Source organism: Pundamilia nyererei, unplaced genomic scaffold (genome assembly GCF_000239375.1).
Source record: "Pundamilia nyererei isolate P.nyererei 1_Seehausen unplaced genomic scaffold, PunNye1.0 scaffold00122, whole genome shotgun sequence".
Taxonomy (NCBI): domain Eukaryota; kingdom Metazoa; phylum Chordata; class Actinopteri; order Cichliformes; family Cichlidae; genus Pundamilia; species Pundamilia nyererei.
Genome location: NW_005187523.1, coordinates 1,281,552 through 1,297,119, shown reverse-complemented (window position 1 = coordinate 1,297,119; position 15,568 = coordinate 1,281,552). Strand labels below are relative to the sequence as shown.

The 15,568-nt window shown below is 41.5% G+C and overlaps 1 protein-coding gene across 1 annotated transcript; it reads right to left on the bottom strand.

Moving 5' to 3' along the window:
• Positions 1 to 370: 370 nt before the first annotated feature.
• ttll12 (tubulin tyrosine ligase-like family, member 12) lies at positions 371 to 14,936 on the bottom strand. The gene is made up of 14 exons (XM_005742644.1): positions 14,736 to 14,936; positions 14,375 to 14,550; positions 12,343 to 12,541; positions 11,882 to 12,041; positions 11,586 to 11,719; positions 9,949 to 10,025; positions 7,519 to 7,635; positions 5,978 to 6,166; positions 4,836 to 4,947; positions 3,529 to 3,680; positions 2,992 to 3,073; positions 2,845 to 2,913; positions 2,405 to 2,543; positions 371 to 847 (listed from the first exon to the last, which is right to left on the bottom strand). Exons 1-14 carry the CDS (start codon positions 14,874 to 14,876, stop codon positions 696 to 698), a joined length of 1,899 nt encoding a protein of 632 aa, XP_005742701.1. The 5' UTR covers positions 14,877 to 14,936; the 3' UTR covers positions 371 to 695.
• Positions 14,937 to 15,568: the final 632 nt, after the last annotated feature.

The following is a 15,568-nucleotide window of genomic DNA, read 5'->3' as shown; positions in this document are numbered from 1 at the left end:
AGAATGAAAACAGGTTTTATGACCTGATTCACCCAGTTGGTGCTCCCATTACTGATGGCAATTTCACAGTCTCAGCCTGAGACTAAAAAAAGTCACTTGGGACGAAACATTTCTCCCACTGAACACGCTGCATCCAGATAAACAGAATCAACTTTCTGGGATCCTAATAGGGCCTGAATCAACACATATCAGATGTCCAGTAGGATTTTTTCTTTGATGGAGTTTCGAACTATCTTTCATTTTTTGTATGCAGTATATGTGTGACGTCTTCTGAGCTACTGTCTGCAGGAACTGCAGAACAATGTCAGCCGTGTGTGCATGAGGAAACATACAGCAAAAGAAAGAAAAAGTAATTATAATGACACAGATGAAAGAGTACAATATGGCTTTAATGAACAGTGAAACTAAAGAGATTACATTTGTACTCTCTGAGAAGCCTGAGAGAGAACATCAAGAGAAATCATTAACAGAAACTGAAGTTTATCCATTTTTAATCTCACTGTGCAACACAGAGTTGACAAGGTGTTCCTCTATACGACTCTACGAGCACACAACCAGCAGAGTATGCACAGTTGTTATCTCGCATACAGGAAGTTCCACCAAACCTATGCAGCGCAGATGGATAAGGGGAAGATTTCAGCAACTTGAAGCATGAAAACATAAACTAAAGACACTCCTCCATCATGTTCGGTTAATCACATGATTTGCGTGACAGGGCACTCCTCAGGCTGATCCAGGAACAGCGTCTGAAACATGTGGTTGTAGAAGTCAGGGTGGTAGAGGCAGGCCCGGGCACAGTCTGGGCTGAAGTTCAACTCTAGGATCTGAGGTTGTATTATACGTTCACCTGAAGGATGAGAACACATAAACGATTCACAGGCTGATCACACAGTAAATAAAGTTTTAGTCTGATAAGCTGATATGTGCAATGTCTTGTTACAAAACTACACCTGTTGTGCCGCCAACAGGTGTAGTTTTGTAAAAAGACTGTAAATGGGCCGAAATAGCCAAACACTTTCCAAAGACACTGTCTCATTAAGCTCTCTGAAGCTCACAGTAAACACATTTCTTGATGCCATATTCTAAGAAGACTGGATAAGCAGAAAATAACTGCAAAATATGGCATGTCTTTATCCTGTCTTCCACCCCAACCGGTGACAGCAGATGGCCCCGCCCCTCCCTGAGCCTGGTTCTGCTGGAGGTTTCTTCCTGTTAAAAGGGAGTTTTTCCTTCCCACTGTCGCCAAAGTGCTTGCTCATAGGGGGTCATGTGATTGTTGGGTTTTTCTCTGTATGTATTATTGTAGGGTCTACCTTACAATATAAAGCGCCTTGAGGCGACTGCTGCTGTGATTTGGCGCTGTGTAAATAAAACTGAATTGAATTGAAGTCTAGATACAGACACTTTATTCTGGTTCAGATGCACCAAGGCACGATTACAAGGATTCAGACTCTGGGGTAGGGTCTGCATGTTTTGTTGTAAAAAAGGTGTTTTGAGTTTCTTTTCTTTAATCTGTACCCTTCTCCTGTCACTTTCATGAATCCCTGTTTTACTCTGAGCCTTTGTCTTCAAAAGACCTCGAGCTCAATGAGGCCTCTGAAATGTTGATAGATACTACAAGGGCTCATTTTGACTTAGTCGTGAAAGCGACCTCTTTACTACACAAATACAGACATTCACTCAATTCTAGCTGTGCATCAGGGAGAGTGTTAATCACATGGAAGAGTCTACCAAGCAGCTAAATCATTTCAGAGAGAAAAAACCTTGTATCCAAATTGGACAGCTAACGTCCTGTGTCACTGACATCCTGATTTCTTCACACGTGGAGCGAAGGATGGAAATGCCTCTCATGCAGCCTGACACCAGCCTGATCTGAACTTGTGACGGTGGTTCTGAGAGCCAGTTTGCTGCATGAGATGCTGCTAAAATGCAACTTGCTTGTTAAGTATTTAAACTTATAACCCCACTTTAACCTCTTTTCTACTGTCAGGGCTGCTGTACGCGATGATCCTTTTTATCTTGCAATCTGTACTTGTACAGTGTGGATTTCCTCCGAGCTTTCCAGAAAGTTGAATGATGGTAAAACATGCTTTGCACAGCTTTTAAATGAGTCTGTGTGATTCTTTTCTGCCTGGGAGTGCATAACGGGACAAATTTGCAACCTCTCCTCCGCCCTCTCAACCTTGATTGAAGCAGAATCTCAAAGTTACAGAATCTTGTGTTAATGAATTTGGGGAGACAAAATAAATGTAGAGAGATGCTCCCAAAGGTCACAGAAGAAAAAACATGAGCCAGGTCAAATGAAAAGAGAGCTTGCCTTTGAAACAAATGTGGTTAAGGTGCCATTCCTCTGAGGCTCAAACAAATGTTACTGGCTTTGATGATCAGTAGCATAAATGCTCACCATTTTGTCCTCTACTCCACTTTAGCATGAGGTCTACAGCATAGATGGCCCGGGATGAAGGATAGGGACAAATACCATATGGTGCCGGTCTAGAAGTGGCTGCCTCAAAGAGCTCCTTGAAAGCTTTAAATAACTCTCCCTGTAAAGAAAAATGGACAGAAACCCAGATTTGAGTACGATAACCATACTAGGATTAAGGCCTTAGAGATACTGTCACACGTGCTTCACAATCTGTGCAGATGCTGCTACCTAATCTGCAGATTCAACAGGTGGTGTGAGGGCTTTAGATACTCCTGGAAGAATCATAATTTGTGCTGACATGCCACTGATGACTGAAAACATCAGTGACCAGCTTGGTATCACTTCTTATAAACAAACCATTTCCCTAAACTCTCAGAAAGAGCATCCTAAACTGAAAAGCACTTAACATTTTCACTCACTTCCACTTCTTTCCATGGATGCTGTGGGTACTGCTTCTCAAACATTGGGATGAACTCATCATAGTGCACCTACGAAAGGGACCCATCCAAACTGTTATCACTAGACTTTGACAAGGCAAGACATACAAATTAAAATAGAGAAGATACCTGCTTAAGCTCCACCCCCTCGGCATAGTTCATGACAGTGAAGTGCTTTTGGTAATCATCAAAATGGTCCAAGGAGAACGGTCTAGGCAGAAACACCGAAAGATCAGCACCAGCACGGCAAAGGGTCAAAGATGGATGAGCAACAACAAACTGCCATCATAACAGGTTTAACTTCGTGAAGAGCCAATCGATGGATAAGAAACAAGACAATCTTTGAATATGAAAGAATAGACAGAAACATTATTTTGCTAGTTTTGGTTGGTTTGTAACTTCTATGTTAACTTTTGATATATTTAATTAAATTGTGCTGTTATTTTTTACATCAAATGGAACAAAATCAAACAAACTAATGAGTGCCACAAAAGCAGTGTGAGCCATCATCTGCCTTTTCCTGTCTGACTTCGCTTTGTTTCATAGTAGCTGGATTACATCCATAGTTAATAATCTGTGGACACTAAGCAAAGTCTGAGGAAACAGACTGTGCAGAGAAAGCTACCCTACAGGAAAGAACTCTTTCTGTATGTATGCATTTCTTACCTGTTGGCAAAGCGCAGCCAGAAGACATTATAGGCATAGAGACGCAGAGGCTGCACAGAACGCAACATCAACATGTAGCGAATGTCAAACTTCACCATTCCCACTTCTTCCCTGTTGAACAGGACTGGATCTTCGAGATACTTGCACACCACCTGGAACATGAAAACAACTGTGAGCTTTACAGTCCTGACGCCGTGTGAATCTTAAAGTCATGCAGCACGGAGTCTGCAACTCTGTATCCCTTTGAAGATTTCTGTGATGGAAATTAGTTTTACCTTAGCGTATCGATCCTGTGTTCTGATAACAGTAAATATAAATATATGAGTTACAGATAGAAAGGATAGCATCATATATGTCTTATGTGGTTAAATGGAGTGGTCCCTATACAGCACCTTTCTACCTGATCACTGTTTTCTGTGCTAATCTAACATTCACACTCTCGCACTCATACCCGGTGGACGCGTCAGAGAGCAGCTTGGGGGTTAATCTTGCCCAGAGATATTTGGCATGCACCACGGGAGCAGATGGGATCAAATCAAACCTTATTAGCAGATGAACTGTTCTAGAATTACTGTATTATTTTGTAAAGTAATGCAGTGTTATAAAATGAGAATATCTATTAGTTAATGAAGTTAACAATAGTAGTTAATAACAGCTACTGGGCGATCGTGGCTCAAGAGTTAGGAGTTCGCCTTGTAATCGGAAGGTTGCCGGTTCGAGCCCCGGCTTGGACAGTCTCGGTCGTTGTGTCCTTGGGCAAGACACTTCACCTGTTGCCTACTGGTGGTGGTCAGAGGGCCTGGTGGCGCCAGTGTCCGGCAGCCTCGCCTCTGTCAGTGCGCCCCAGGGTGGCTGTGGCTACAATGTAGCTGTCATCACCAGTGGGTGGATGTGTGTGTGACTGGGTGGATGACTGGATGTGTAAAGCGCTTTGGGGTCCTTAGGGACTAGTAAGGCGCTATATAAATACAGGCCATTTACCATTTACCATTATAGCTAATCATGCATAATTCTGATGTGTGAATGTCATTGTGACTGGTTGTCTGTAACTCTGTGTTAGCCCTGCGACAGGCCAGCGACCTGTCCAGGGTGTAAGACTAGTTTATGGTCACTCTCATCACACTGCTCTTCTCGTTTCCTAATTAATTATCAAGTCTTCTACCCATCTTTCTTTGACCTCATCCACCACTGAGGTCAAGTGGAAGCGGTTTGGAAAGTGATACAGAAGGCCCTTTCTGAACACATACACATACATATATAAGTTTATATAAGTGTCATTCTTGGTGTCTGTGTATGTGTGCCATCACCTTTGGTGTACTCTCTCGCTGCCTGATTATGTAATCCAGGTTGTTGGTTATGTGTGTGTCTAGTCCACGAGCTAAATTCCAAGGCTTACAGATCCAGTGGTTATCTTCTCCCCTGAAAAATATAAGGCAACTTTTAATTATCCAGTTAATAATGATAATAACAATAATAAATACATAAAAGGAAACTTCAATTATTTCTTCATTGTAACACTGCCTGTTTATGGTCCACACTTGCATTCGTGGGTTGTTCCCTTTAAAATCTCTGCTGATGCCAAACAGCTTAAGCTGCTATTGACTTTTGCTTGCTGCTGTTTATTAAATTAATGATTGAAGTCTGAAGAAAGAAGAAATATAAAGTTTATTATTTTACAATTCAATTCCATTTTATTTATATAGCACCAAATCACAACAGCAGTCGCCTCAAGGCGCTTTACATTGTAAAGACCTTAAAACATTAATAAACAGGAACATGTGGAAGAACCATACCAAGCCACAGACTGGATCTCTCCTGTTCACCAGGACGGTCACACACTGTTGTGGGATCCCACCCTTCAATCTGCATTTGTCACAACATGCCCAAGCAGACCCTGTAAGTGTTTGATGGGACGGAGGTCGGGACTGCAGGCAGGCCCTTCCATCCTCTAATCTCTGATAAAGATGACAACACAGGGTGGGGTTTAAGTTCAGTCCCAGACTGTGGCAGTAGGTCGATATCTCACCATCACACTGCCTCTACCAGAAGCTGTTACAGTATAGCTGGATTATACTTGGCTGCTGGTGACCCACATGTACAGCTTCCAGTTCCCTTCTTTCAGCACTTCTCAAGCTTCTCGTGCTCCTTTTTCCTGATATTGATAACAGCTACGACCGTCTTCCTCTGCTTGTCCAGCATCACTATGTTAGCCATCACCAGTTTGTCTGTATCTGGAAGTCCCACAGGATCTTAGCTCGGTCATTCTCAAGCACCCTAGGGGAGCGTGTCCCTTTTTGACCTCAGGACTTCCAGGCCATACTCAGCACAGATGTTTCTGTACACTATTCAGGGTGTCTGTGTGAAACACTGCGGTTAAGTTCTTCCTTCCTTTTATTATTCGTCATAAAAACTAGAGATGACTAGAAACAAACAAAATCAGAATCCCAACCTTTGTTGCTGGTAATGCTTGATGAACTGTGGCAGCTCTGTCTGTAGGTTGAAGGTCTGCGGTAACCAGTCGGGTCCTGGGCTGCCTTTCACCCTGCGAGCCACAGCAGCCAGGCAGTCCTTCACCGTGATGATGCTCTCACAGGGAAACTGGTTCAGCAACACATGAGGCCGCTCCACACTGAGTTTGCTGCCAAATCAAAACATGATACTTAACCTTTCAGACAGTCCGACAGCAACCTCACCTAACGCTGGTTCATAGCTGCTTTATCAAGTGTCAACACAACTTTGCTGATAGACTTAGAATAATCCCATGTTTGAGTTTGAGATTAACTCATGAACTCTGACTTCTTTTAACTTTCTGGTATTTATGAACTTAAATACCTCCCCAGCATGAAAACAGGTCACTTTTTAAAATTGTGTTGGAATCAATTAAAGCTGAGATTAGGATGTTTATGCAACAATGTAGCGCAGCCTAGCAACAAACACACAGAGTTTATTATTAATTATTTACTTATTAAGTCACACAAAAAAACATGTTCTTGGCATTCACACACAATAAAGCCTGTTTTCATAATTCCTGCCTGACAGTTGGTCAAGATCAGTGTTAGCTTTGAAATAAAGTCTAATAAAGTCTTTCTATTAGTCACTCAACACACACACACACCAACAGAATACACAAACTGTGAGTTAACATATAATAATATTATAACACAGCCAGGATCATACCTATTTGGACAACTGATCTCTATTATTGTTGGATCTTTACATTACAATATTAAGCACCTTAGGGCGCTATAAAAATAAATCTGTTCACCACAAACATGAATCAAACAATCAAGATGTGACTGATGTGCAGACTTTCAGTGTTATTTTGAAGAGTTTAACAAACGTTCAGGCGTTTAGCCGTTTTTACACACAGTCATATTCGTTTTCAGAAGCTCAAAAATAAGTTGGCAAACTAAAATAACTTCAAACTGAAAAATATCTAAAATACTTGAATGAAAACCCTTTGCAACGTGACCCATGGACATCACCAGTGTTGGGAAGGTTATTTTTAAAATGTATCCCACTACAGATTACAGATTACATGGCCCAACATTTATTTTGTAAGGTATTCCATTACGTTACTCAATGAGAGTAACGTATTCTGAATACTTTGGATTACTTAATATATTGTCATGCTACATGAATGTACTATTGCTGTGTGATTTATTACTATTAAAGAAGGTTACTCGCCAACCAGTACCAACTGTGATGGTTTTGTGTTCACGAAATACAACCTACTGACACAATGATCAGAAAAGCACTATACTTAGTGCATAAGAATTATGCACAATTCACTGAATTCTGTAGCCTAGTGTATAAGGCCCCAAGGACCTGTGTGCTGTGACTCTGCAGAAATAGGTGTTTCCTGGTTTCCTTGAGCACATGTTTTTTTAATCCAACAGCTACCATGTATGAAACAGTCACTTATGAAGAAATCATGTCTGTCTAGCTCCATAATGTCACCGAGTTATGAATGCAGCTTCGCTTGCTCACCTGTAGTCTTTGATGTGATTATAGCGCCAAATGATATCTGCCTCGTCCTCATCCTCTATCAGCTGGAACCGAGGGTGGCTAAGGTTGTTTGTTACTTGTGACATTTCAGAGTAAACCCTGGAAACAAATGAACAAAACAATAACAAAAAAACTTTTTGTTGAGCTTTTTAATTAGCACTTAAAGTGGACATGAAACTCTTTATCTATAAACTGAGCGCTGCTCTCAAAAACAGACTGTCTGTGACGCTGGATTTAAGAAATTAGGGCTTAAAGTTTTAAAACATGTTTAGCGCCATCTTGTGTCAGTATATTATGTGACATCATGGGTTGGTTGGTTGTGATCAGTAGACTTGCATTAGTTTATGTTAGGTAATTGGTAACAAACCCAATAACTCAGGGAAAGCGAAGGGACGTAAACTAAAAATCAGTCTCTGGTGGCTCTTCGTTGTTTGGTTAGCTATACTGAAACGGGAAAATACACCTGCTAGCTGTAATGTTTGGATTTGTAAAGCACTTTGTAAATGAAGACTGTATGAAGGAAAGCCTGTTTGAGTCAAAAACAGATTTTTCCTTGTATGTAGCGAGTGGCACAATCAGCTAACACGATTATATGCATTTTATGCAATAAAGGAATGTCTGTTCTCATCCAGACAGTTTACAACCTAACAGCTTAATACAGAGCTTCCCAAAGTGTGGGGCCGCCGCCTAGGGGGGGCGCAGGGCCATTGCAGGGGGCGGGCGCCGTATGAAAAGGGAAAAAAAGCGCTCGGACACTGCTAGCACGCACTGGGCTGTTCAAATCACGGACAAACAGGATCCCACAGCTGTTTATGTTTTTGAACCCATTTTGCACAGAGAGGCGATTTTTGAAAAATGTACTGACAGCAATGTTGAATATTATTACACAGGAAAGAAACAGCTACACGTAAAATAATCACACCGTCTATTTACTGCCTTTGTAAATGGACAGTAACTGTTTGTGTATGTAAGTGTGTAAAGCCTGCAGACAGTCAGATTAACAGGATTTTGTCTCTATCTGCCATTCTGCAGTTCATCTCATGTAAACAATAACGTGGCCACAGCGTGATGTGGAAAAAGGCAAATATTTTATCGTCCACACTAAATGCAAAAAAGGAGTTTTAAAAAATCTCCATTCATGGTTTGGGAACCACTGGGTTAATACATGTGCATCACAACACAAACACAAACTGTTCTTCTTACCGAAGCACGAACGCTGTCACTATGTCCGCAGCAAAAATAGACTGATGTGTTCGATGGAGAGACGAAAAACCAAGAAGCTGTTTTTGGTTAACTGTCTGGTTTAAAATATAACATCCAGTCAGTCTCATTGTATACTCTTGTATATGTTTAATCGGCTTCATCTGATATATACGATCTCAAAGAGATTGAGCTCTTCCAGCTTATCTTTACCCACAAGTGGAGGAAAAGGATTTAACATCCAGCCTTTTTATGGGGACGCTGACACAGAGCGCTAAAGTAGAGTTTACTTAGCAGTGACTTTGTTAATAGTTCAACATATTTAATTCTAATTCAAAGTATAATCAAGACCAGATCTAATCACCAGGATGAGTAAGAAAATCATGTTTGAGTAATGAACGCCTGACTTTTTCACCCAGATTCCCGAAGCATTCTTTTGGTGTGTCCTCGGCTCCGTCTGTGAATGAGAGCACAGCAGACTCTGTGTGTGTGTGTGTGTGTGTGTGTGTGTGTGTGTGTGTGTGTGTGTGTGTAAGGCACCAGAGTCCAATGTGACTGTGTGAAGTGATGCTGTGACTGACAAACACAGCGTCATAAAGGGAAAAAGCAGGTTCAGTTCACATGAGACTGAGCTAATGAGAACTCATGTTGATGTCAAGCAGCATATAAACTGAATGAGACATGATGAAGAGCGACAGCATATATGAAGCGATTTGCTGTATAAAACCCTGAGCAGACGTTCAGAAAAGTTTTTCTAGCTGTAGACGTAGCATGAAACAATGAATCCTGTACACGCACCTTAGATTTCAGTTGAGCACCAACTATGTATTCAGATACATTCCACCACACACTGAAATGTGGCCTCTATGTTGGTAGAGATTAAAATATTATCTATAGTCAGACAAACACTACACGGAGATCATCTCGACCTGCAAATTCCCAACAAAGTAAATGTGTTATCTTTAGTGAGGGAGAGAGTGGAGGCAGGCAGTGAGCTTCCTGACACACATGAACAGGCGTGAACAAGCAACGTCTGAAGCTGTGGACCAGCTCAGTATTTCTCCTTCATATTCAGATATCCACTTTCTCTGTGTCACATTATCATTATTATATTATCCAAATACAGAAGTCTGCAGCAAGTCAGTGCCTAACTCAGAAAGGCCCTACAGGTAAATATAATAAAAAAGATTTCTGTAACAGTGACAAACTTACTTGTAGACTTTGTCCTTCGGAACAGTGTAAGGCTGTATTTCCACGGGAAGCTGCTCCTTGTTTTCCCGAGCAATGTTCTGCAGACACAGAGACGACCCAACAATTAGGCTTCAGTTCAGCTCAGATATTGACTGTGGATACATCACATACAGTGGTGGGAAAAAGTGTTCCTGACTTCATATGTTTGTCAAACTTAAACGTTTCAGATCATCAAACAAATTTAAATCCAGGACAAAGATTTCACCTCCTTTAAAAATGCAGTTTTAAATGTTTCTTATTAAGGGGAAACCAGCTGGGCCCACTCATCTTTGCAGGATTGTTGTAATTCAGCCACACTGGAGGGTTTTTCAGGTCATGCCACAGCATCTCAAGATTCAAGATTCAAGAACTTTATTGTCAATACAACAATATACACAGTATACAGCGTTTCACCCCAAGCCCCCCCTGGTGCATTTATATGAGTATAAATAATATATCTCCAAGAGATATAAAACTAGGATTTACACATAAATAATAACTTGCTAAATTTGGGTCAAATTAAGCGATAAAAAGGTACTATTACTAACTTTATCTATGTAATAAACACAGACAGGACAGAGACAATATGGAGTGGATTGTGCAGCAGGTACTGAATACAAGGTTGAAGTTATGAGTCAGGATATTTTAGACGAGAACGGACGAAGACGTGCGAGAGACAAAATGTGCAAATATATTTGAGATGTGTTCAGTAACTATGTGACTGAGTGTGCAAATAAGCAGATTGTTCCCAGGTCCGGTTTGTAGTGCATTTGTGGAAGTTTGTGTTGTGTTTGAGTCTTTTGGTGAGTACTGTAAGGTGTTTGTGTTTATCAGTCTGGTGGTATTGAGTTGAGGGCTCTGACTGCTTGGGGGAAAAGCTCTTGCAGTGTCTGGTCGTTACAGTTTTGATGCTGTGAAGCCAGATAGAAGGAGGGAGAACGGTGCATGTGAGGGGTGGAGAGTGCCCTTCACTATGCTGTTCGCCCGTCGGATTCAGGTCAGGACTTTGACCGGGCCTCTAAAGTCTATATGTTGTTTTTCTTAAGCCACTCAGAGGTGGACTTGCTGGTGTTTTTTGGGTCGTTGTCCTGTTGTAGAACTCAAGTGTGCATCAGCTCGAGGTCACAAAGAGCTGGCCGGATATTCTCCTTCAGGATGTTTTGGTAGACGGCAGAATTCATGGTTCCATTTACCACAGCAAGTGCTGCAGGTTCTCAGGCAGCCACACAGACCATCACACTACCACCACCATATTTTACTGTTAGGAAGATGTTCTGGTTCTACTTAAGTGTCTTCTTAATTCAACAGGTCTGCCAGTAATCAGGCCTGGGTGTATTTAATCAAACTGAACTCACCTTTCAAAAACACGTGGTTAATCACAGTTGGATCATAATTTAGGAAATGAGGAAGGGGTGACTGGACTGTGCCTCAGGTACCGAATGAAAATACTTTGTCGTATTTAAATCTCCTATTAGTGAAACTTATTTAACATTATTTACTACTTTGTGAACTGTTTGACTTTTTTTAATCAAGAATCCAAAAGACTGAATCTGAGTTTGAGATGAGAATAAAGTTTAATAGAATTCTTGAGGCTGATAAATTTATGTGGTACTCCTCACCTCAAAGAATGAGTCCGGGGGCTCAGCTGTGACGCTGCTGACCTCTTCTAGATCACTAGGTATCCATGGTAACAGGCGGCACTGCCGCACCAGAGGGTCTGGCTCTCCATATGTATAGTCACGGGTAACTTCATCTGTGGATAATCATGTAATAAAACATTATGTCATCCAATCATGTTGCATGTTTTAACAGGGAAACTCTATTTCAGGTATCTTGTATCCAAAGACAACCAGATGTATTCATTTTCTGAATTGTGACATGGTGATCGCTCCGTGTATGCTGTGTGCGCTTTCACCTCTTTCGTGCAGGTCCTGCAGAGGCCAGAGCACGGTGTAGGCTAACTGGCCCTGCACGTAGAAGAAAGGAGCCATGCTGCAGGTCGGTTGATCAGAGTGCCGCACCTGAGAGCCAAACTCATCCATGACGTACCACACGGGAACCTTGTCCTCTGGGGACTGCACAGGAAAACACGGGAGGAAGTGAGGCAGAGGAGGGTCAGGTTCTGGCTTTCAGGTCATTATTATCACAAACTCCCTTTTGTTCAAAGTGTGCGCAGCCCTCGTAAGGACAAGCGTTCATGTGCACACAGGAGGCTCTGAGGACTCAGCAGGTTTGTGTTACACATTAGCTGCTTTATACTGAAATAAGTTTCACATCATGGTTCCTATCGTAGCTCCACAATCATCTAATATGCAGTATTAGGAGAATCATGTGTAGTACATATCTAAGTGATAAGAGCAGTGTTTTCTCACACACCCCCTGAGAGAGCTGATAAGTCTGGTTGTACTTCCACATGCGCTCCATCACCAGCTCCACCGTGTCAGGGTCGGGGACCTCACCATGGAAGTCCAGCCCCATAAGGGCCGCCATTCTGGGCAACAGGCCTGGGATCTGTTCCAGCTGCTGCCGGGCATGATCCACGCGGTACGTCCACGCGTGATCCACCAGGAAAACGCTGCAGGAATATGGAGACAATCTCACGCTAGATGTTCGTTTGGAAAATTACCTTTAAAGAGCTTTAAAATGCTGACGATTAATAAAATCTTAAAAATCTCTTTATTCACATAAAGAAAGCGCTGATGGAAAGTAGCAGCAGGAAATTTGCCCAGAAACGATGCAGTTAAATATTTCTGTGGCGGTGTAATATGACTAAGCTGCAGCTGCTCTCCCCCTGGATTCCTTCAAGCTGACACCCTGACCTGCAGGGCACTTTTATTAATCATTTGTAGTCTATGAAATATTACTGGATGAACCTTTAACCTTGTCACTAAAGCAATAGTTCATTTTAGCTCGGAAAATGAAATGTAGTTACAACCAAGGGTTAAAGGGATTTCCATGGTTTTCTTAAGAATTCCAGTTGTTAACGATGTTCTCTTCTCACTATTTTGTTATAATGTTAATGAATTTAAGGTTTTCTGTGTCATTTTGTGTTAAGAGATTTTCTACATTATACAATATAACCAAATCTCTATAATACAATATAATCAAGTGTGCCTTATATTCTGTGTGTTCATATATTTTCACATAACCAAGCTTATTGTTAAAGAGAACATAATGCATTCCTTACCTCAGTGTGTGATGTCAGATAAGCATGATATACTTCTGCATTGTTATTTTCAGTGTATATGTGCAAGGTCAGATAAGCTGAGATAATGCCTGACCTCTCCCCTTTCTGTTAAAAGAGGAAGTACTATGTAAACTTACTTTCACTATAAATAAAGCAAGCAAGCCTGCACTCGATGTGTGTGTCTTCTCAGAGGCATTCACACCCGTGCGCACGCTTTCTAATACTCTCTGAGTCGGTCTGCAGTGTCTTATTTCTCTTACTTGTGTTTGAACAAATGTCTACCCCTGACATTTTGTTTATATAAATACAAAACAGTAAAGGACAGGGTCAGGATTTCAATGTTCACAGCAATAACACAACAAACAACTATCCAGTTATTCTTGTTCACCATGAGGTAAGACAACTGATTAATTTCAGCTATTCTGAACATCACCCCATCCATGGGCTTCCTCTAACTACCTTTCAAGGATTAACAGTTTGGAAATATGAAGCAAAACAGTACTCAGCTCATATAAATATACCAGACACCTGGACTTTGGCACAGCTTTGGAGGAGCAGAATCAAAGCATCTCAAAATATCAAATATGAAAAAGTATGATGTAACATCCAAGAGGAGAGGAAAAGCAATTTTCTGTTAAATAATTTATCTTTTACTTTGCTGATTTGTTAGTTGGAGGCTGGAGATCATCATAGCTATGTCCTTATCACGGGCACGGCTATTATAGTTGACAAAAACTGAGCTAAAAAGTGAAACAAAATGTAAAAAAGTTTTAGTTTGAAATCAAATTTAAAAAAATACTGTTTTTGTTTATACACCACATCATTAGTTAATCATTCGTTATTATTGTCGGGTCCTCTTGCTTAATTGTCCCCTCCCATCAGACGCAGCAGATGGCCCCGCCCCTCCTTGAGCCGGGTCCTGCTGGAGGCTTCTTCCGGTTAAAAAGGAGTTTTTCCTTCCCGCTATTCCCAAACGGTTTCTCAGGTTTTCTCTGTACTATTGGAGGGTCTTTAACTTTTAATATAAAAGGCCTGTATTTAAACACATTATATAAATACAACTAAAGTGCAGCCCGCACCTTTGACGTGCAGTCTGCAGTCGTTTATAGTGACATAAATAAGAAACACTTAAATGTTAAGGTCGTAGCATTCCTTTCCTCTCCAAGGAGCACAGACAAACGTGCAATCAGTGGAAGAAGAGTTATCGTTTGGCGCCCTCACCTGGTCGGCTCCGAGGCTTGCAGACCACTCTCCCGGGTTACAACCACTTTACATCTGATCTCATCTCCAGGATTGTCCTTCTTCTTCTCCTCTCCGTTTTCTTCATCTCCCTCCCCCTCATCTTCATCTTCTTGTTGGAACTGCATTATTCCGAAAACTTCCCCGGCATCATAAATCTACGGAAACAGACATGGCATGAAGGGGCCTGCTGGGAGAATGTCTTTTAATGTGTGCACGCCAAACGCCAAGGTGCTGCATCTCAGCGTGTATGAAATGTCAGCAGCAGCTTTTTCTGCAACAGTAAACAAACAGTTATTAGGACTGAACATGTGTTTCAGTGCTTCGTGATGTCAGAGCACACCTCGCTGGTGATCTTGTGGTGCAGGCTCCTCCAGTAGACCGGAGGGATAGCTGAAGCCTGGAGCGCTGCGCTGTGGAGAGCCACGAACACTCGGAACTCCTCGTCCTCCGCGCCATTCGGAACCGTGGGGTTTGTTGACATTACTGCACTGGAAGTGTATCTCACGTGGAGACGGCGTTAGTAAACCCGGAAGAAGGAGGAGTTTAACAGCTACACAGCTATGCATTGTGGGAGAGTTTTTCGACTATCTGAACTAAAACATACTTCACAAATTAAAAAGCCATTAGGTCACTTTTAGAAAAAAGTAACTGGGTTAAAACGCAAAGTCTCACATGTCAGAACAAAAATAAATATGGTCTTTAAATTAAGTAAATACAACCTGAGATGGACAACAACATAATACATGTTGGTGTATGACACACCAACATGTATTATGTTAGTCATTATTTATTTAACAAAATGCAGAAGCAGAGTGTGAAAGACCGAGTCCAGCCCCTGGTTGTTTCTGTCATTTCGCTTTTCAGACTGTCTCTGCATGTTGGCTTAGCTGCTGTTCAATGATAGTGACTGTGTAAAATGTCATGATTATCTGAGGCTATATTTGAATAAGACCTGCTGAGGACCAGATGACTTCATTTACATCCCGATATGTAAAACCTTAGGGAGGTATTATATGTTCTTAGTACCATGACTGTAAATGCTTACTGACACGGGCAAAAATCACAGTTCGTGCCCATTAACACAAACACACTGACTGTTTGTTTTGCCCTAAGACCGGGCTGTTATACATCTGTCTGTAGCTTCTGTTTTTATCAGCAGCGCTAAGTGGCAGA

Bases quoted from the DNA above. Each gene is read 5' to 3' on its own strand.
- ttll12 (XM_005742644.1), bottom strand. From the start codon at position 14,876: ATGTCAACAAACCCCACGGTTCCGAATGGCGCGGAGGACGAGGAGTTC. The intron at 11,720-11,881 runs GTGAAAGCGCAC...GATTATCCACAG, and splicing joins GCAGGACCTGCACGAAAGAG to ATGAAGTTACCCGTGACTAT. The intron at 6,167-7,518 runs GTGAGCAAGCGA...TTGATTTGGCAG, and splicing joins AATCACATCAAAGACTACAG to CAAACTCAGTGTGGAGCGGC.